The sequence below is a fragment of the Lithobates pipiens genome, unplaced genomic scaffold, assembly GCF_037356315.1.
Source record: "Lithobates pipiens isolate NorthernLeopardFrog02 unplaced genomic scaffold, aLitPip1_a1.2 Scaffold_3, whole genome shotgun sequence".
Taxonomy (NCBI): Eukaryota; Metazoa; Chordata; class Amphibia; order Anura; family Ranidae; genus Lithobates; species Lithobates pipiens.
This window is the reverse complement of record NW_027507790.1, coordinates 203,251,585-203,272,717: the sequence shown is the minus strand read 5'-3', so window position 1 is coordinate 203,272,717 and position 21,133 is coordinate 203,251,585. Positions and strand designations below refer to the sequence as shown.

At 45.0% G+C, this 21,133-nt stretch overlaps 1 protein-coding gene across 4 annotated transcripts in view; it reads left to right on the top strand.

Annotated features, from left to right (window-relative positions):
* Nucleotides 1-17,220, top strand: part of DDX4 (DEAD-box helicase 4) — a 329,051-nt gene extending 311,831 nt beyond the window's left edge. For all 4 annotated transcript variants that reach the window (XM_077462713.1, XM_077462714.1, XM_077462716.1 and 1 more), the window contains 2 exons: nucleotides 2,587-2,691; nucleotides 16,921-17,220. In XM_077462713.1, the coding sequence (XP_077318839.1) occupies nucleotides 2,587-2,691; nucleotides 16,921-17,001 (186 nt within the window). In that variant the 3' untranslated portion in view covers nucleotides 17,002-17,220. The remainder of the gene's footprint in view (nucleotides 1-2,586; nucleotides 2,692-16,920) is intronic.
* The last annotated feature ends 3,913 nt before the right edge of the window (nucleotides 17,221-21,133 follow it).

The following is a 21,133-nucleotide window of genomic DNA, read 5'->3' as shown; positions in this document are numbered from 1 at the left end:
TCGGTCGCTCAGGTGTGTAAGGCGGTGACTTGGTCGTCTATTCATACGCTTACCAAGTTCTACAAGGTAGACATCAGTGCATCGGCTGATGCCTGTTTTGGCCGCAAAGTTTTGCAGGCGGCAGTGTAGTTGCAATTCCATATGCAATCGATATTTTTTTCCTGGTTTTTCGATAAAAACGCAGTACTGTTATGTTAATGCACTGTTGCATTACTTCCGCAAATCGTTGCGGTCTTGGGAATCACTCCTGTTGAGGATACCTGGTTATGTGATGGTGTTATCCACACACTTGTTTTTTTTTTGTGGGTTTAGTTTCACTAGTTCCCACTTGCCATGGTGGATACATTTTTATGCTGTTTTTCCCACCCCTTGTTTGGCACTGCTTGGGGACTTCCCATTTTGTTAGAGAGGAGCTGTGTCTGTGAATATAAGAGAAAATCGGATTTTTGTACTCACCGTAAAATCCTTTTCTCTGTAATTCACCGACCGACACAGCACCCTCATTTTTCTCTTTACGTTATACTGCTTGTTGACGTACTGAGTTCTGCTAGAGCAGGCTATGGGGTTGTAGCCTAGAGACCGCCCCCTGGGCGGAACTAAAAGTTCTGAAGTGTTGTATTACAACTTGCCTAGTAATCTCCGGTGATAGGGCAGACCAACCCATTTTGTTAGAGAGGAGCTGACGGTCGGTGAATTACAGAGAAAAGGATTTTATGGAGAGTACAAAAATCCTATTTTTCCAACTCCCCTTGGCGACTCACTCATTGGTGAGTACCTTTGTGCAAGGGGTTCGACCACTGCTACCTCCATGGGATCTAAATCTAATGCTATCGGCGTTTCAGAATCCGCAGTTTGAAAACATTCGGGAGATGCCCTTGTTAACACTCTTAGAAAGTATTTTTTCTAGTGGCTATTACATCTGCCAGGAGGGTTTCTGAGTTGGCAGCCTTGTCATGCAAATCTCCCTACCTGGTCATACACAAGGATAAGGCGGTGCTACATCTGCAGCCATCTTTCCTTCCAAAGGTCGTTTCGGCATTCCATCTTAAAGAGGACATTGCGTTATCTTCATTATGTCCTAAGCCCAAACACCCAAAAGAGGTTGCCTTACATTACCTGGATGTGGTCCGGGCTTTACAGGTGTATCTGTGTGCTACGGCTCCCTTCCGGAAGTCAGACTCTGTTTGTTTGTCTTGGTGGCTGGTCCGAAAAAAGGTCTGGCGGTCTCGTCAACCACAGTTTCTCGTGGATCAGACAGATCGTGGCTCAGGCCTATGCCTTAAAGGGGCGGGTGCCCCCTTTCCTGTCACGGCTCATTCCACAGAGCAATTGGGACCTCCTGGGCTTGGGTCAAGAATTTAAGGAGCTGTGGCCATCAGTGAACTAAAGAGAAAATGAGGATTTTGTACTCATTTTGTACGCCATAAAATCCTTTTCTCTGAAGTTCATTGACGGACACAGCACCCACCCCTTCTGTTTGTACTGCTTTTTGATGAACTGAGCTGCAGGAAGCAGGGTGATAGGTTATAGCCAGAGGGACCACCCCATGTGTGGTGCTGTGCAATCTTGCTGTTTTTACATGTTCTGCCTAGTTCTCTCCTGAAGTGGCGTGATAACCCGAAGGTCAAGAATTAAAGGAGCTGTGCCTGCCAATGAACTTCAGAGAAAAGGATTTTACGGTGAGTACAAAAATCCAATTTTTCTCTCTACGGGCAATTTGACCATCGCCTGTTTCTTTTCACTTGGATGAAGTGTGTGGGTCCTCAAGGCGCCACCCTGAAGTCTAGGGGGAGGATGTGTGGCCCTTAAGTTCCCTTCTCCACTTGGGTCTCTCTTTGAGGGAGCGCCTTACCTAGTTCTTGGTGGTCGACTTCAGCTGACCGTGAGAAAGGTCTGCCAGGCCTTTTGTCAAGGTGGGAACACAAGTGTGCCTTGTGCCCCAGGGACTAGACACGCCCTTAAGTGCACCTTTTTGGTGAATGCTTTTCCACGTGCACTTTTTTTGTTCACTTGCAGCCATTTTGTTTTTGCTTACTGCCAAACCAGGGTTTTGTAAAGAGACAGAATTGTGGATTTATCTCTGAAATCATGCACTAATTATTGCACGACTGTATTCTGCTAGCTTTATTTGCTGCAGCTTGGCACTGCCTGCTGTGATCCACAAGCACCCCTCCAGACCCTTTTCCATCGTAGAATCTACCAGGGGAGCCCTTTTTAATTTGTGTATTTTTGGCATCCAAATGATGTTATATCCTATGCCATGCTACTTCCCTGCATAATTTGGGTATCGTCGGCAAACCCTGAAATTGAGCTCCTAATCCAAACCGATATATCGTTAATAAACAAATCCAACTGCATTGATCCCAAGACGCCGAACCCTGGTGCACAACTACTCACCAGACTGTTTATAGAATGAGTAATATATCACTATTCTCTATTACCAATTCATGTGATCATTTCCATGTGAAAACTCAGCTGAAAACTTGTTCAACATGCATTGCTGATTGTGTTTCAATAATGTATAAAAAAATGTATTTAGTAATCCTCTTAGTGTTTTGTTAACTGTGTTTTTTACTATTTACACAGGCACACCAAGAAGTGCCTGCTTGGCTTGAAGAGGTTGCCTTCAGTGCCCATGGGATGTCTGCCTACAATCCACGGTCAAAGTTTGCATCCACAGATGATAGAAAGGTAATATATGTTAAAAAGGGAAGTATGGTTCTGAAGTCTAGACCCTAAGGCTCCGTTCACATGTATATGAAACCGGATGTGATAAGAACTGCATCCGATTTACATACATGTTTCACACGTGTGCAGCAAATTTGGTGTGGGTTTAAAGAGTGTGGTGTATTTTTTAATTGCAAAAAAAGATTGTTTCTCTTTCGTTCATTGACAGACACAGCTCCTTTAATTCTTGACCTTAGGGTTATATCGCCACCTTCAGCAGAGGACTAGGCAGAACATGTAAAAACTGCACAGCACCGCCCAGGAGGCCATCCCACTGGCTACAACCCCTCACTCTGCTTCCTGCAGCTCAGTTTTTCTGCCTAGTGTAGAAGGACCAGGCTCCCTGAGGGGACCATTGGTCCTGGGAATTTTTCAATTTTTTTGATCCTGTGATCTACAATCAACAGCCGAGCTGGGTGATAGGCTGGATAATATAGATCTTTGTAGTCTCACCAGCCTGGCCATCGAGCAGTCCCTAGCTATGCGTTGGGTCGGCCACAACATGCCCCTTCTGCTCCAGGGGCGGCCATTGAGCTATATGCTCCGGGGCACACACATGACCTGGCTACTGCTGTCAGTGTGCTGTGGCCAAAAGCCACCCCATACTGCTCGTGTGATGGGTCTGTGGGGGAATGCATCCATACGGGAGGGGTGAGTGCTTCTCCCCCTTGCCTCTGCAGGATGGAGCACCTGGGCATTCCCTGGGAGGTCGACTAGGGGGTCTCTCACTCTCCCTTTCCTCTCTTCCTATCCCTCATTCCTTCCTACCCCTGCTGGGGCCGCTGTGTGACTGGGCATGAGGTGTAGTGCATGTACCCGGGGGGTGGGCGGCGTTGCGCTGACTGTCAGGTTCAGCTCGCTCTTTCCCTGCTTTTTTCCTGTCAGAGTGAGGTATTAGCCTGTTTGCCATGAAGGGAGGCCGCTGTCATTTCTTTCTTTGTAGCCTATTCAGTGTATTGCTGTCAGTCATTTTCTGGAAGGTTCCGACTGCCATTTCCTTGTTATTTTTTGCTAGAACAGCCAGCAGCTATTTTCTTGTAACCTCAACGCGGTTTACCTCTAGTGCTGGTGTCTAGAACAGCGCGTTTTTTACTCTGAGCACTGCATGACTGACAGGGCAGAGCGGATGGTGGCAGCACAGCTCAGTACTTGGTTAGCGTGGTGAGTCTTGTGGGGGGACCCTTAGTCTGCGAGCAGCTAGGGAGGATGGGATTTTGGGTACCTTGCCTGAAGTCCCTAAGTTGTGGCAGGCAAGTGAAGGTCAGCATGGCGTCAGAAGCTGGCTCTTCTTCCTCAGACATCCCTGCTATTGCAACCGGCTCACCTGCCCAAAATGCGGTGCCTATGGATGCTTTGTCAGCGGTCCTGGAGACCTTTGTTGCCAGAGTGGAAACGTTGTGCGGGTGCAAGGGCAGGGGTAGAAAATGCCCCCCTGCAACCCCCATCCTCTGGGGAGAGCTCTGATTCAGACTCGGGCCCCTGTTCTGATGTGTCAGTATGCGGACCAGGACCATTCAGACAGTGAGAATGACTCAGGATGCAGCAGGAACTTCTGCTGAGGTGGCGGTCTCTTATGGGTCCCGAAAACCGGCCTGCACACCTAAGGTGTTTCTGTATTTGACTAATTTTGATAAATTAATCTTCAAGGAATGGGGAAGCCTGCAACGGGCCTTTTTCGTCTCGAAACGAATGGCGGTGCATTAACCCTTTGAGGAGAGCCGCCTGGAAAAAATGGGCGTCTCCAGTCCAGCCCTGGTCTGCGCAGAACTGGCAGATCAGTTGGTACATGGCCTTAAGTATGTCTGTGATGTGGCCGTGGATACGGTCCCCCTGCTCTCTAGAGCATCAGTATCAGCAGTGGTGCTACGGTGCCTGGTTTGGCTGAAATGCTGGTCTGAGGATGGGGCATCTAAAAAAGCAATGGCGGATTTACCCTTCCAAGGTGAAAGGCTATTTGGATCTTCACTGGATGACATTTTTAAAAATGTTACTGGTGGGAAGAGCACGTTGCTCCCACAGTCCAGGAAGGGTAAGGAGCCACACTGTAGGCAAGGGCCCTCTTTTTCCGCTCAGAAATGGCTTTTTCCCGGTCCGACAAGGCGCCTGCTGAAGGACAAAAGCTTCCCTGGTTTTGCAAGCCAAACAAGTCTGCAAGCAAAAATGTTACTGCATGAAAGTTTGCCCCTGCCCGAGGGGGATCGGGATCGCTTTTGGGAGTTTGCAGCTCGGTGGACCCTCCCTACTGCCCCGGCCAATGGATCTGCGAACTGGTTTTATCCAGGGTACGAGATTGTTTCTTTGTTGTCCACCAAACAGATTTTTTTTTCCCTCCAACCTACATCTGCTTCCGGCTCGTCGGGAAGCCCTGTTCGGGGCAGTACAAGACCTGCTGCGTGGAGTGATAATACCTGTACCGACGATGGAAAGGTTTCATGGGTTCTACTCCAGTCTGTTGTTGTCCCTAGACAGGTAGGGGTATGTCCAATCCTGGACTTGAAGGCCCTCTACAGCTTTGTGAAAGTGGAAAGATTCAGGATGGAATCAGTTCATTCCGTGGTCACTGCACTCCATCAGGGTGACTTCCTGGCGTCCTTGGATATCAAGGACGCGTACTTACATGTACCCATATGCCTCAGGCATCTAAGGTTTCTGCGATTTGCAGTCCAGGAAGAGCACTACCAGTTTGTGGCTCTCCCTTTTTGGTCTGCTGTTAGCACCCCGAGTCTTTACCAAGGTGTTGGCTCCAATCGTGGGTTACCTAGATGACCTTCTGAGATCAGCTTCCACCTCAGAATTAAGGGAGGATGTAGCGATCACCATACAGACTCTGGGAGTTTGGTTGCTGAACCTCAGGTGGTCATCGCTACGCTTCTGCATGCGAGTCCTGGGCCTCATGGTAGCCACTTTCGAAGCTGTACCGTATGCTCAATTTCACACTCGTATCCTGCAAAAGGAGATTTTGTCAATGGGCCAAATCTCCATTATCCCTGGATTGTCAAGTTCGGGTGAGCCAGCTAGTCAGGGATTCCCTTTTCTGGTGGCTGAGGTCTCCGGCCCTTCAGCCTGGGAGATTGTTTTCTTCCTCTCCATTGGACAGTGATCACAGCGGAAGCCAGTCTGACCGGTTTGGCCGGGGGGGGGTGGTGTTTTGGCCGTACAGTCGGCCCAGGGCCTTTGGTCGCAAGAAGAATCCCAACTGCCGATCGGTGTGCTCGAGCTTTGGGCGATCAGGCAGTGCCTCTCCACATGGTTATGGAGGCTTCAGGAGTGTCCGGTCAGGATCCAGTCAGACAACACTACGGCGGTGGTGTATGTCAACCATCAAGGAGGAGCAAGGAGCTTGGCTGCAGCATGGGAGGTCGCTCACATCCTTCAGTGGGCAGAGCGCCACGTGCTGGCCGTCGGCTGTATACTTTCTGGGTGTAGAAAACTGGCAGGTGGACTACCAGTCAGATGCTGGACCCAGGGGAATGGTCGTTGCAGCTGGATGTATTCCGGCTCCATTGCTTAAAGTGGGGCACACCAGATGTGCATCTCTTGGCCTCTCGGCTCAATCAGAAGGTGCAGAGGTTTGTGTCCAGGACAAGAGACCCGTGGGCGAACGCATCAGACGCGTTGGTGGCTCCATGGGGCAATTATCGGCTGATTTTATGCCTGAGGGGATTTCTTGGTACACTGACCTTGTATGATTAGTGGTGGATGTTCTTTGGCGGCTGCTGATGCCATAGGGCCTTCTATCGCAAGGTCCGATACTTCATCCTGCTTTTACCATCGCTGGTTTTAACGGCATGGCTGTTGAAAGCCATATACTAAGGGGCCAAGGTCTGTCAGACTCTATAATTTCCACTATGCTGAGGGCACAGAAGTAAGCTTCTCAGAAGATTTACCATCGTACATGGAAGGCTTGCATCACCATGTGTGAGGAGATGGGGTGGCGTCCACGCACATAGCGCTCAGTTTTCCAGGATCCGGCTGTTTTTGAGTGGATCAGAAACTTGCCTTGAGCACCATCAAGGGACAGATATTGGCCTTAACTGTGTTTTTCCAATGCCCCTTGGTGACTGTCATTGGTGAAGTACCTTTGTGCAAGGGGTTTGTCATGTAGTCCCTCCAGTTCGACCACCGCTACGTCCGTGGGATCTGAATCTGGTGCTATTGCTCTTCAGAAACCCCTCTTTTAAAACATTAGGGAGATTCCCTTGTTAACGCTTTCTCAGAAAGTAGTCTTTCTAGTGGCTATTACTTCTGCCAGGAGGGTTTCTGAGTTTGCGGCCTTGTCATTGCAAGTCTTCCTACTTGGTCATCCACAAGGCTTAGGCGGTGCTACGTCCATGGCCCTCCTGTCTTCCAAAGGTGGTTTTCGGCTTTTCATCTAAATGAGGACATTTTGTTACCATCCCTATGTCCTAAGTCGAAACATCTGAAAGAAGTTGCTTTACATTCCCTGGACGTGATCCGGGCTCTACGGGTGTATCTGTCTACTACAGCTCCTTTCCGTAGGTCAGACTCCATCTCAGTTGCTGTTCCGAAGAAAGGTCTGGCAGTCTCGTCTACCACCGTTTCTCGGTGGTTCAGACAGATCGTGGTTCAGGCTTATGCCTTAATGGGGCGGTTTCCCCTTATCCTGTCACGGTTCATTCCACCAGGGCAATTGGAACCTCCTGGGCTTTCCGACATCAAGCGTCTGTCTTACAGGTGTGTAAGGCGGCGACTTGGTCGTCCGTTCACTTTCACTAAATTCTATAAAGTTGACGTAAGCGTGTTGACATAAGCGCAGGTTTTGCAGGTGGCTGTGCAAGGTTGCAATTCACGCTTTCACGAAGTTACAAGTTTGTTGTGAACGCATTTTTAAATGCATATGTTGGCCGCAGGTTTTGATGGCTGCCGTTTAAGGTGGCAACTCCTCGGTGGGTGAAGTTATTTTTTGCTGTTTCCACCCCTCATTTTTTGGCCCTGCTTGGGGACGTCCCTAAGGTCAAGAGTTAAAGGAGTTGTGTGTGTCAATGAACAAAAGAGAAAATAGTATTTTTGCACTCGCCCTAAAATCCTTTTCTCTGAAGTTCGACGGACACAGCACCCACCCCTCCTATTTATGTTTGTACTGGTTTTTGACGAACTGAGCTGCAGGAAGCAGAGCGAGGGGTTATAGCCAGTGGGACTGCCTCCTGGCCGTTGCTGTGCAGTTTTGCTGTTCTTGTATGTTCTGTCTAGTCTTCTCCTGAAGGTGGCGATACAACCCTAAGGTCAAGAATTAAAGGAGCTGTCTCTGTCAATGAACTTCAGAGAAAAGGATTTTACATTGAGTACAAAAATCCTATTTTTTTTCTATAGTTAAAAGGAAGTGCAGTGCAAAAAAAAAAGTCCAATCAAAATTCCACAGGAATTGTAAAGGAAGTCCAACCAATTTCATATGATGAACCACGAAGCCCAGACAGCAGCAAGAGAGCTCCACCTGTGGGAATCCAAAGACAGACGATAGGCTTAACCACTTAAGGACCGCCGCATGGCAATGTATGTCGGCACAATGGCACCAACAGGCACAAGCACGTACATGTACGTGCTTGCCTTCCAGCGTGTGGGGGGTCCGATTGGACCCCCTCCTGCTGGATGCAGCGGTCCGTTTCGCTTCAGGAGCGATCCGGGATGGCCGTTGGTTTCTGGCCATCCCCTCTCGATCGTTCCTGGCGAATGAGAAGCTTCCTCCGCTGTGTATTGTAAACACAGGAAGGAGGAAGTGATGTCACTCTCCTCGTGGCGGTCTTTTTGACCGAACGGCAAGGAGAGAAGACATCAAAGTAAGTGCACCAACACTACACTGACACGTATGCACACTTTTCACACCAGTTTTTTTAGGTTCACCGCCAGGTTTTTATAGTGTTGGGTACCCCCATATATAACCTAATTAGCTCTTTCACCAGCAATCGCTGTAAGTGTCACTGGTGACGCTGGTTAGTTATTTAGGTTCCCCGTCAGGTTTTTATATAGCGCCAGGTACCCCTATATAAATACCCAATAAAGGTTTTAACCCCCCTGATTGTCCCTAGTTAACCCTTTCACCAGTGATCACCGTATAACTGTTACGGGTGACGCTGTTTAGGTAGTTCGCTTTTTATAGCATCAGGGCACCTGCTATTTATTACCCAATAAAGGTTTAACCCCCTGATCACCGGAAGGTGATATCAATTAGGTTTTAGGGTCTGTGTCTCCCCAGGCAGTGCTAGGTTAGTGCCAGTACCGCTAACACCCTCGCGCAAAGCATACACCTCCCTTAGTGGTATAGAATCTGAACAGATCAATATCTGATCTGATCAGATCTATACTAGTGTGCCCAGCAGTTTAGGGTTCCAAAAAAAAATGCATTGTTAGCGGGATCAATCCAGATACCTGCTAGCACCTGCGTTTTGCCCCTCCGCCCAGCCCACCCAAGTGCAGAATCGATCGATCGATCACTGTCACTTACAAAACACAACACACATAACTGCAGCGTTCGCAGAGTCAGGCCTGATCCCTGCGATCACTAACAGGTTTTTTTGGTAGCGTTTTATACAGTCGCTGATGGCCTAGGTGCTTTTTTACCTGCGAGTCTCAATAGTGTACCCCTAAATTTAGAGCCCAAAATGGCAAAGCGAAGGTATACTAATGAAGAGGCCTACACGTTTCTGAGCATGACAGATAGTGAAGCAGAAGACACTGATCTGTCAGATTCAGGCTCAGAATACAAACCTGTAGAGGACAGCGGCTCCATGACAGATAGCTCTGACGACGAAGATGAGGTCCCTGCTAACGCCAGGTGTACCCGACCCCGATCTTCTGATGTTGAGGTGCAAGAATCGCAGGTCCCTCGTATGGAGCAGAGAAGTACTAGAGCCGCTCATCCTGGTGAACTGGCAAGCACCAGCAGCCTAGTACACCCTGGACGTACATCCAGCACTGCAGTATCACGTGGTGACGTGGCGAGTCCCATAAATGCAGTTGAAGCTGGCGAGGTGGCAAGCACAACTAGTGTCCCGCTGCCACCAAGAAGAAGACAAAGGCAGGCCCGTCGTTCCCATAGTGCCCTTCCTGCAGAATTCGCCAATCCTGATTGGGTGCCCACCACTTGTGCAGCACCAGTACTTCCCCCATTCACTGGCAAACCCGGTATTCAGGTGGATACGCTTTACGCCACTTGATTTTTATTCGTTGTATTTCACGGAAGATCTCTATAGATCTATTGTGGACCAAACTAATTTATATGCTGGTCAACACATCGCCGCTAATCCCCAGTTGCCTTCCCTTGCCAGAGATTGGAAACCAGCTACGGTTTCCGAATTTAAGACCTTTCTGGGCCTTTCCCTCAACATGGGCACACATAAATTCATGACGTTGCGGGCTTATTGGTCCACGCATCCGACTGACCACATGCCCGTGTTCTCTAACTCCATGTCCAGGAAACGATACGTGCAGATCTTGCGGTTCATGCACTTCAATGACAATGAACTTTGTCGTCATCGTGGAGACCCTGAATACGATCGGCTCTACAAAATTCAGCCCCTCATAAACCACTTCAACCAACGTTTTGCAGACTTGTTTACTCCCCATAAAGTTTTCTGCGTTGATGAGTCTCTGATTAAGTTTACTGGTCGCTTGTCATTCAAACAATACATTCCCAACAAGTGTACCAGATACGGGGTCAAGCTCTAAGTTCTGTGATGGGGCCACAGGCTATACATGGAGCTTTATGGTTCATGAGGGTAAAGATAGTCACGTAGAGCCGGAGAACTGCCCTGACTACATAGGAAGCGCTGGCAAGATGGAACTTGGTGTCACCCTTGTTCGAAAAGGGGTACCACTTGTACGTGGACAATTACCTGAGCGTGCCACTGTTTAGTCACTTGCTTGATCATCAGATTGGAGCATGTGGCACCGTGTGACCTAATCGCCGGGGCTTTCCCCAATGGCTTGTATATTCCCGTCTTAGGCTGGGGGAGAGAGCCTGCTATCGGTGTAATAATTTGCTCACTATGAAGTGGAGGGATAATAAGAATGTTTTCGTTCTTACCTCCCTTCATGCAGAAACGACGGTCCAAATTCATACGGCGACTGGTATTGTGGAGAAACCCCTCTGTGTCCACGAATATAACAAAAATATGGGAGGGGTGGACCTCAATGACCAGTTGGCGCCATATCTAGTTGCCGTTAAGGCCAGATGCTGGTACAACAAAGTGTCTGTTTACTTATTTCAATTGGCTTTGCTGAATGCTTATGTGCTATACAAAGCTTCAGGCGGGACTTTAACCTTTCTTTTCTTCCAGAGAGAGGTTGTCACAGACCTTCCGTATCCAGATGGTTCTGCACCTCACCATTCCCAACCAAATGCAGTAAGCCGGCTGCATGAGAGGCATTATGCTTATGCCCTCCCGAGTACCCCTACCCAACGAGCCCCCCAAAGAAGATGTCGTGTCTGTACCAAGCGCGGATATAGGCGTGACACCCGTTGTTATTGTCCACGCTGTCCTGGCAATCCTGGTATTTGCCTCTGTGAGTGTTTTGAACGCTACCATTCACTAGTGAAGTATTAGCGTAGGGTACAGCATTTCACAGGCTAGGGACACTAACACAGGGTCTCCCAAGATGCCATCGCATTTTGAGAGACCCGAACCGTTACAGTTTACAGTTAAAAAAAAGTAAAATAAAAAAACAAAAAATATATAAAAAATAAAAACCAAAAATAGTTGTCGTTTTATTCTCTCTCTTCTCTCATTTTTTATACTTTACTGTTTACTTTGTTTTATTGTTAACCATTTTTTTTTTTTCCAGGTACGCCATTCAGCTGCAGCTCGGATTTATTTATCTTGACAGCAATAGCGTTTGCTCCCACGATACATAAAGCCGTGACTCCAGTGCTGTAGGAGGTGATTTCACCACCACAGTTAAAAAAAAAAAGAGCATATATGCCGAAGCATGGGGGCAGCAGGGGAGGAGGAGCGATTTTGCTCCTAATGCCGCGTACATACGGTCGAAATTCCAACGGATGGCTTGCCTGTGGAAAAGTTTGACCGTGTGTACGCGGCATAACTTTTTTGCGGGAGGATGCCCCCATGCTTCGGCATAATATATATTTTAGGGACAGGTTGTGTTAAAAAATGTTTTATTTTACTGTTTTTTTTTGGCATTTGCTTTGCAGGTATGGTAAGGTTTTACTGTAATGTTACTTTGTTTTAACGTTAACCATAATTTGCTTAGCAGGTACGCCATTCAGTTGCAGCGTGGATTTATTTATCTTGACAGCAACAGCGTTTGCTCCCACGATACATAAAGCCGCGACTCCAACGCTGTAGGAGGTGATTTCACCACTACAGTTAAAAGAAGCATGGGGGCAGCAGGGGTGGAGGAGCGATTTTGCTCCGAATGCTGCGTACATACGGTCGAAATTCCGACCGAGGGCTTGCCCGTGGAAAAGTTTGACCGTGTGTACGTGGCATAACTTTTTTGTGGGAGGATGCCCCCATGCTTCGGCATATATAAATGGTGCATGTATGTCCATCATTAGAAGTGGGTGGATGAAGGGAGGTATTCTAATGGTGGGCATACCCACCGATCTTTTTTTTTTTTTTTTTTTTTTTTTTTTTTTTTTTTTTTTGTTCAGCCAACATGCCTCTCAGTAAATAGCTTGGGGTGTCTACTTTCCAAAATGGGGTCATTTGCGGGGGGGTTTTGTGCTATTTTGGCATTTTATGGCCTTCGAAACTGTGATAGGTAGCGAGGAGTGAAATCAAAAATTTTCACCCTTAGATATCCTGAAGGCGGTGATTGGTTTTCGGGGCCCCGTACGCAGCTAGGCTCCCAAAAAGTCCCACACATGTGGTATCCCCGTACTCAGGAGAAGCAGCAAAATGTATTTTGGGGTGCAATTTCACATATAACCATGGCATGTGTAAGCAATATATAATTTAGTGACAACTTTTTGTAAAAAAAAAATTTTTTTTGTCCTTATTCAATCCCTTGGGACAAAAAATAAATATTCAATGAGCTCAACATGCCCCTTACAAATAGCTTGGGGTGTCTACTTTACAAAATGGGGTCATTTGGGGGGGGAGTTTGCGCCATCTTGGCATTTTATGGCCTTTAAAACTGTGATAGGTAGTAAGGAGTGAAATAAAAAATTAATGCCCTTAGAAATCCTGAAGGCGGTGCTTGGATTTCGAGGTCCCGTACGTGGCTAGACTCCCAAAACGTCCCACACATGGGGTATCCCCGTACTCTGGAGAAGCAGCAGAATGTATTTTGGGGTGTAATTTCACATATGCCCATAGCATGTGTGAGCAATATATCATTTAGTGACAACTTTGAGCAAAAAAAAAAAGTTTAATATTCCTGCAACTTGTGGCAAAATATTAAATATTCCATGGACTCAACATGCATCTCAACAAACAGCTTGGGGTGTCTACTTTCCAAAATGGCGTCATTTTGGTGGGTTTTGTGCTATTTTGGCATTTTATGGCCTTCGAAACTGTGATGGGTAGTGAGGCGTGAAATCAAAAAAAATGTATTTATTTTTTGTCATTATTCAGTCCCTTAAGACAAAAAAAATAAATATTCAATGTGATCAACATGCCCCTCAGCAATTTCCTTGGGGTGTCTACTTTCCAAAATGGGGTAATTTGTGGGGGGGTGTTTGTACTGCCCTGCCATTTTAGCACCTCAAGAAATGAGATAGGTAGTCATAAATTAAAAGCTGTGTAAATTCCAGAAAATGTACTCTAGTTTGTAGACGCTATAACCAATAAATATACGCTTATTGACATTTTTTTTTACTAAAGACATGTGGCTGAATACATTTTGCCCTAAATGTATGACTAAAATTTAGTTTATTCGATTTTTCTTATAACAAAAAAGAAAATATATATTTTATTTTTTTTTTCAAAATTTTCGGTCTTTTTCCATTTATATCGCAAAAAATAAAAATCGCAGAGGCAATCAAATACCATCAAAGAAAGCTCTATTTGTGGGAAGAAAAGGACGAAAATTTTGTTTGGGTACAACATTGCATGACCACGCAATTACCAGTTAAAGCAGTGCCGTGCGAAATTGTAAAAAGACCTCTGGTCCTTAGGCTGACAATTAGTCCGGGGCTGAAGTGGTTAACATTCCCTCCATCACTGAGATCCTTGCTCACTCACATTAATCAATGGACTCCTGAGCTAACGGAGTCAATAGTGCGTGTCCCCTTAGGGTTAAAATATAGCCAATGCAGCAGACCACGATCTCCCAAGAATCCCACGGGTACATATAAATATAAGTGCTCTCTGTTTAAACTAATACAGGTTTTATTAAAAATAACAAATACCTACTCACAATTAAATCTATCGTAAACGGCTCTAAGGAACATAAAACAGTGTGAGGTCCGTCTCACAGGATGGCAACAGGTGATGTCATCCAAGCTTAGCTGTGCCCCTCATATGCGTTGTGTCAAATAGGAGCTACAGCATCATCTGACCTGTCTTATTTGAAACCTGTTACGATGACAATGATCAATGCCGGAAACATACGGCTGAAGAACAAAATGATCACAGCACAGGGCATATGAGCATTCAAGCCTGCTCACCCATTGCAATTGTCGGCACTAATTAATGCAGACAGCTACCAGAGCCTGAGAAATTAAACCTAAAATAGGATACACAATCCACTCAATAAAAATATTAAAGTTAAAAACCTATATAATAAGGTATGGGTCAAATATAAACCTCTTTAACCTAAATTGCACAATAAAACACCCGCTGCCTTCCTTTACAATCCTCATAAGTAATAATACAGAAGACTAAAAAATTGTAGCACTACCTACACAAAAGTAATAGATAAAATTTGGCTTTGAGTTTATTTTTTTATTTTTTTTATTTTTTAATAAAACAATTCTATACAATTTTTCTATAGTATAGAAGTAATACAAGTGGTTATAGAGCCATTTTGGAGTTTGAAATTAAACTGGTTCGCCATTGGAGCATTTTCTTGCACACACAAAATTCTTGCCCATAGGTATAAATGATTTTATGGGCAAGAATTGTGTGTGCAAAAAAAATTTCAAACTCCAAAATGGCTCTATAGCCACTTGTATCACTTCTATATTATAGAAAAATAGTATAGAATTGTTTTATATACTTTTTTTTTTTTTTTTTATTCAGCAGCTACAAATAGTGCAGCTGCTGACTTTTAATAAATAGGCACTTACCTTTCCTGGAGTCCAGCGATGTCGGCAGCCGAGGCCGAGCAATTGCTCAGCTCTCGGTTGTTGCCGGCACCATTTTCTGTGAGGGGATTACGAAGTGAAGCGTTGCGACTTCACTTCCCAGTTTCCTACTGCGTGAGCCGCGCAGCTCAATGAGACTGGTCTGTGCTGTCTCTGGGACCCATGTGTGTCCCAGCAGACAGGAAGAGGTATACACTCCTGTGGGAGTCTATGCCTGGAAGTGGGTGCCAATACCTGTCTTAGACAGGTATTTGCACCCCCCTCCCCCCTGAAAGGTGCCAAATGTGACACCAGAGGGGGCGAGGATTCCGAAAAGCGGAGTTAAAATTTTTGTGTGAACCTCCGCTTTAAGTACCGTTGAAATGGATAAGAACTACAAATTAGTTCTTGGTTATCTGCTGCTATTTCTAATTAAAAAGTATAAATGTGCATGCACATTAGAAGTAAACACTCTGAGATAAGTTCAGCTCGGCTACTTCTAAATTCTGATTTATTGGTGGGCGGTGTTGATATTTTATACAGAAAGATACGTCATTACTATGTCAGTGTAATTGGTACATCTCATTGGTTACAACACAAGAGAAATGGAGAAACTTGATGCTTGAAGTTTGGTTGAAGCTGGTTCCCTTATCTCAAATGAATTCTTCTAACGCGGGGGATGTAGGGGGTAGACGCCATCTTAACTCCGAACGGAGAAGTCAATCTGTATGCTACATAATAAGTAAGGAGCATGGGAACATGTATACACATAAGCAAATAGACATTTTCTGATTATCATTATGTACATTAGATTCCTTAACAGTCCCCCCTAAAATGGCTATTTTCTTCAGTCCCTCATCTAAAGGTCCTCCTCACCTGGCCCATTCTCCTCAGCAACTCTTTTTAAGCTGTATATAGAGTTAGGCAGCAACTAGTTCACTACCCCCCTCGATACAGCTGGAGAAGGGCAATCAAGTGCTATCTATCCCTATAACCCTAGAGGATTGTGAGTTTATGGACAGGGAGTGACTGTAGAGGAGTGAAGGGTTTGTCATCCTCCATCATAAGAGGGTCCTCTTCTTGGTGGAGAAATGTAGGTGGGCTGTTGTCTACAGCCTTGCTCATTAACTTCTTTACGAAAGGTAGAATACAGCATACAATCGGGGCTAAAAGAACCAGGATTATTAGTACCGTTACTCCTATCTAATGCGGGGGATGTAGGGGGTAGACGCCATCTTAACTCCGAATGGAGAAGTCAATCTGAATGCTACATAATAAGTAAGGAGCATGGGAACATATATACACATAAGCAAATAGACATTTTCTGATTATTATGTACATTGGATTCCTTAACACCGTAGGTTGTCGACATTCCACGAGCATGCACAATTTTAAAGCAAGTCATGTTGGGTATCTATTTACTTGGCGTGTCATCTTTCATATTTTACAAAAAAAATGGTATGTCTTGTGTTTTGGTTTTTAATTTACTAGTGTATTTTTTTACAGCAAATTGCGTTTTTAAAAATCTCTGCACAAATACCGCGCGACAAAAAATTGCAATGATCGACATTTTATTCCCTAGGGTGTCTGCTAAAATATGATTGGGGTTTTTTAATTTTCTAGACTAAAAATACTGTTTTAAACGTGTAAAAAAAGTGCCAGAAAAGGCTTGGTCTTAAAGTGGTTAATATCAAGCTCTTGTACAGCTTGCTCCAAAACTGAGGCCTGCTAGCGGTAGGAGGGATATCTTGGACTGTCATACAGTTTTGTTTGTTTTTAATTTGCCGGTGTTCAGCATTAAAATGAATGTGTCCCTCACTGTACATTAAAGAAATATAACCTTTCTCTTGGGACTTTTTTTTTTTTTTGCTGCACGTTACAGGTAACTTTGCTTAAGTTGAAAACAGATGTTTTACCTGTGAGTTTAACTTTTGTGTACTTAACAGTCTTTCTTTCTTTTTTTTTTTTTTTTTTTTTTTTTTCCGCAGAGAGGAGAATCCAGCAAAGATTTCAGTACTTCAGGATTTTCCCCTTCTTTGGCTCAGGCAGAAGAGGAGGATTGGGGATAATTGTTAAATGAAACTATATTTATAAGGCACTTCTGCTGTTGTGTTTTGTTGTTTGAGAACCATATATTGAGTATTTAGAATTAAAAGCATTTTTTCTGTGTGTCTCTTGTTTTGTAGCTAGATAGTTTGTATCATGAAACTTGAGAATTTGTTTTGTGGTGCTCTAGCAACCAGTTTAACTTTTTTTCTTTTAAGCACTAAATAAAAAGTTAAATCATGCCTCTCTGGTATTCTGCTCTCTGAACTGAGTACAGTGTGCATTGTAATGTATATTGTCTATACGGACATCCAAAACAAAAATGTGACTAATAGATTTCCATCTGTACTTAAAGCTCAACTCCAGGCAGATATATGCAATTAACGTAGGTCTGTGTTAATCCATCTGTGTATGGTGTTTTTTTTTTTTTTTTTGGAGGGGGGCAAGCCATGCCATGTAAACAACCTAGATCTGACTGGCTATCATCCTTTTAGAAGTCTCTTTACAGCAGAGGGAGGCTGCAGCACAAGGAGTCAATCCAGTTTGCTACAACATAAATGGCATCCTGATAGAAATTGGCTAATCTGTTTGCTGGTTTCATTGCCCAGGCACAGGTTGGGAAGGAGGCCTGTAAAGCAGACCATGCCAGTTCCAAAGGGACCAGGCACATTTTAATCCATGTACGCATACTGTGGTTGTACACAAGTCGATCTACTGATAAGCTTCTGCACAACCGCCAAGCTTGATTTTCTCCGCTCAATCAGCGCTGTAATGCTGTTCAGTGTATTCTGATGACCGGGAAGTCTTCATGCTGTCAGAATACAATTTTATTTTTTTTTTACTGGTTTTGTTGTTTGTATTTGTTGCCATTACACAGGGTTAAAATTGTGGCTTACTTTATGGTATTTTACATATGGCTCTGTGTGCAAAATTAGAACAAAAGTTCTTTATTAAAGATGATGTCAAATTAAAAATTATCTCTGCATTGAGGATGCCCCCATCCACATTCAGTGTGTGGATGGGGAAATTGAGTCAGTTTTTTTTTTTGTTTTATCTTGCTGACTAAGGAAAAAACTGACGGACTGATCAGGCCCCCCATGTCAGTTTTTTAGACATCCATATCTCTATGGAGCAGCAGATTTTAGCAGACATGCATATCCTGACACCTCGCATCTCTAAAAACTGATGGGGATCTGTTCCCCATCCGTCGATTGGATGGTAACGAATATACGGTCAGTTTCTATCTGACCGTCCCATAGAGAAGACCAGGCTGATGTCGGCTCTGCATAGCTGACACGGGCCTGCCCCTCCGCACACTCAGCGGACAGATCCCTCGCTGAGGAAGCGGATCCACTTGACAGAATCCGCCCCATCTGCAAGAGGCCTTAAGCTTGTTGAACACCATCATGGACCTGCCCATTGTTGAATCTACCATTTCTTTACCACTTCAAAACTGTCAATTCCGATACTTCTCACATATTTGTCAAAACTTGCATCTTCTTACTAGAAAATTACCTAAAACTCTCAAACCTTTTCTGAAAGCAAAGGCTGTGGAGAATAAAATGGTGGTGTTTGTAATTTTATTTCACATATTAGCACAGCCAATTTATCAAATAAAAATTTTCAGGAATAGATGCGTTTTAATTTTTAGTGCACACAAATAGAATCGAATACTCAGTTTTGGTAAAATGTATCAAAGATGTACACAGAATATAGATTTAATTTTTTTTAATTATAGTTCAATAAAAACGAATTTTTATTAAATATACAAAAAAAAAATCAAGTATTATTAAAGCCACCACAACAGTTATGTGGTTGGGAACAGCAATGCAGCAAACTTCTGCTCTACATGTTTAACTGTAAAGGCTTCCTCAGGAGTGTTATGGAAGCTGCAAGTTGCTGATACTACAAATAAAAAAAATAAACAGTGGACGGAAAGTATTCAGACCCCCTTAAATTGTTTGCTCTTTGTTATAATGCAGCCATTTTCTAAAATCATTTCAGTTCATTTTTTTCCTCATTATCGTACACACAGCACGCCATATTGTCAGGAAAAACACAGAATTGTTGACATTTTTGCCGATTTATTAAAAAAGAAAAACTGAAATATCACATGGTCCTAAGTATTCAGACCCTTTGCTGTGACACTCATATTTAACTTGGGTGCTGTCCATTTCTTCTGATTATCCTTGAGATGGTTCTACACCTTCATTTGAGTCCAGCTGTGTTTGATTATACTGATTGGACTTGATTAGGAAAGCCACACAACTGTCTATATAAGACCTTACAGCTCACAGTGCATGTCAGAGCAAATGAGAATCATGACCTCAAAAGAACTGCCTGTGATGCTCAGACAGAATTGTGGCAAGGTACAGATCTGGCCAAGGTTACAAAAAATTTCTGCTGCACTTAAGGTTCCTAAGAGCACAGTGGCTTCAATAATCCTTAAATGGAAAACATTTGGGGCAACCAGAACCCTTCCTAGAGCTAGCCATCTGGCCAAACTGAGCTATCGGGGGAGAAGAGCCTTGGTGGGAGAGGTAAAGAAGAACCTAACAATCACTGTGGCTGTGCTCCAGAGATACAGCCGGGAGATGGGAGAAAGTTGTAGAATGTCAACCATCATTGCAGCCCTCCACCAGTCGGGGCTTTATGGCAGAGTGGCCCGACATAAGCCTCTCAGTGTAAGACACATGAAAGCCCGCATGGAGTTTTCTAAAAAAAATAAAAACACCTGAAGAACTCCAAGATGGTGAGAAATAAGATTCTTTGGTCTGATGAGACCAAGATAGAACTTTTTGGCCTTAAGTCTAACCAGGATGTGTGGAGAAAACCAGGCACTGCTCCTCAACTGTCCAATACAGTCCCAACAGTTTAGCATGGTGGTGGCAGCATCATGCTGTGGGGGTGTTTTTCAGCTGCAGGGACAGAACGACTGGTTGCAATCAAGGGAAAGATAAATGCGGCCAAGTACAGGGATATCCTGGACGAAAACCACCTCCAGAGTTCTCAGGACCTCTGACTGGGCCAAAGGTTTACCTTCCAACAAGACAATGACCCTAAGCACACAGCTAAAATAACAGAGTGGCTTCACAACAACTCAGTGACTGTTCTTGAATGGCCCAGCCAGAGCCCTGACTTAAACCCAATTGAGCATCTCTGGAGAGAACTAAAATGGCTGTCCACCAATGTTTACCATCCAACCTGACAGAAATGGAGAGGATCCCCAAATCCAGGTGTGAAAAACTTGCATCTTTCCCAGAAAGACTCATGGCTGTATTTAGATGAAAAGGGTGCTTCTACTAAATTCTGAGCAAAAGGATGTGAATACTTAAAACCATGTAATATTCTTTTTTAATCTGCAAAAATATCAGCCATTCTGTGTTTTTCTGTCAATATGGGGTGCTGTGTGTACATTAACCACTTAAGGACCGCCTCACACCGAAATACGTTGGCAGAATGGCACGGCTGGGCACAAGCACGTACCCGTACATTGCTTTTTAATTGCCCGGCGCGCTCCCAACCCGGTCCTGAGCTCTGTGGCCGCGGGACCAGCGGACCCAATCTCTGCTGGTGTCCCGCAATCGGTCACAGAGCTGAAGAACGAGGAGAGGTCTGTGTAAACAAACCTCTCCCCGTGCTTCCTACTGTGGCTGTCACCGATCGTCTGTTCCCTTTTATAGAGAGAGACTATCAGCGATCTCACATGCCAGGCCACACCCCCTACAATAAAAAAAAGTCATACATAACACCTACACTGCCCCTAGTGGTTAACTCCTTCACTTGCAGTGTCATTTACACAGGAATCAGTGTATTTAACCACTTAAGGACCGCCGCATGGCAATATACGTCGGCAGAATGGCACCGACAGGCACAAGCACATACATGTACGTGCTTGCCTTCCAGCGGGTGGGGGGTCTGATCGGACCCCCTCCCGCTGGATGCGGCGGTCCGTTTCGCTTCAGGAGCGATCCGGGATGAGGGGATGGCTGTTGGTTTCTGGCCATCCCCTCTCGATCGCTCCTGGCGAATGAGAAGCTTCCCCCGCCTGTGTAGTGTAAACACAGGCAGGGAGGAAGTGATGGCATTCTCCTCGGGCGGTCTTTTTGACCGGACTGCGAGGAGAACACATAGTGCACCTGACACGTAGGCACA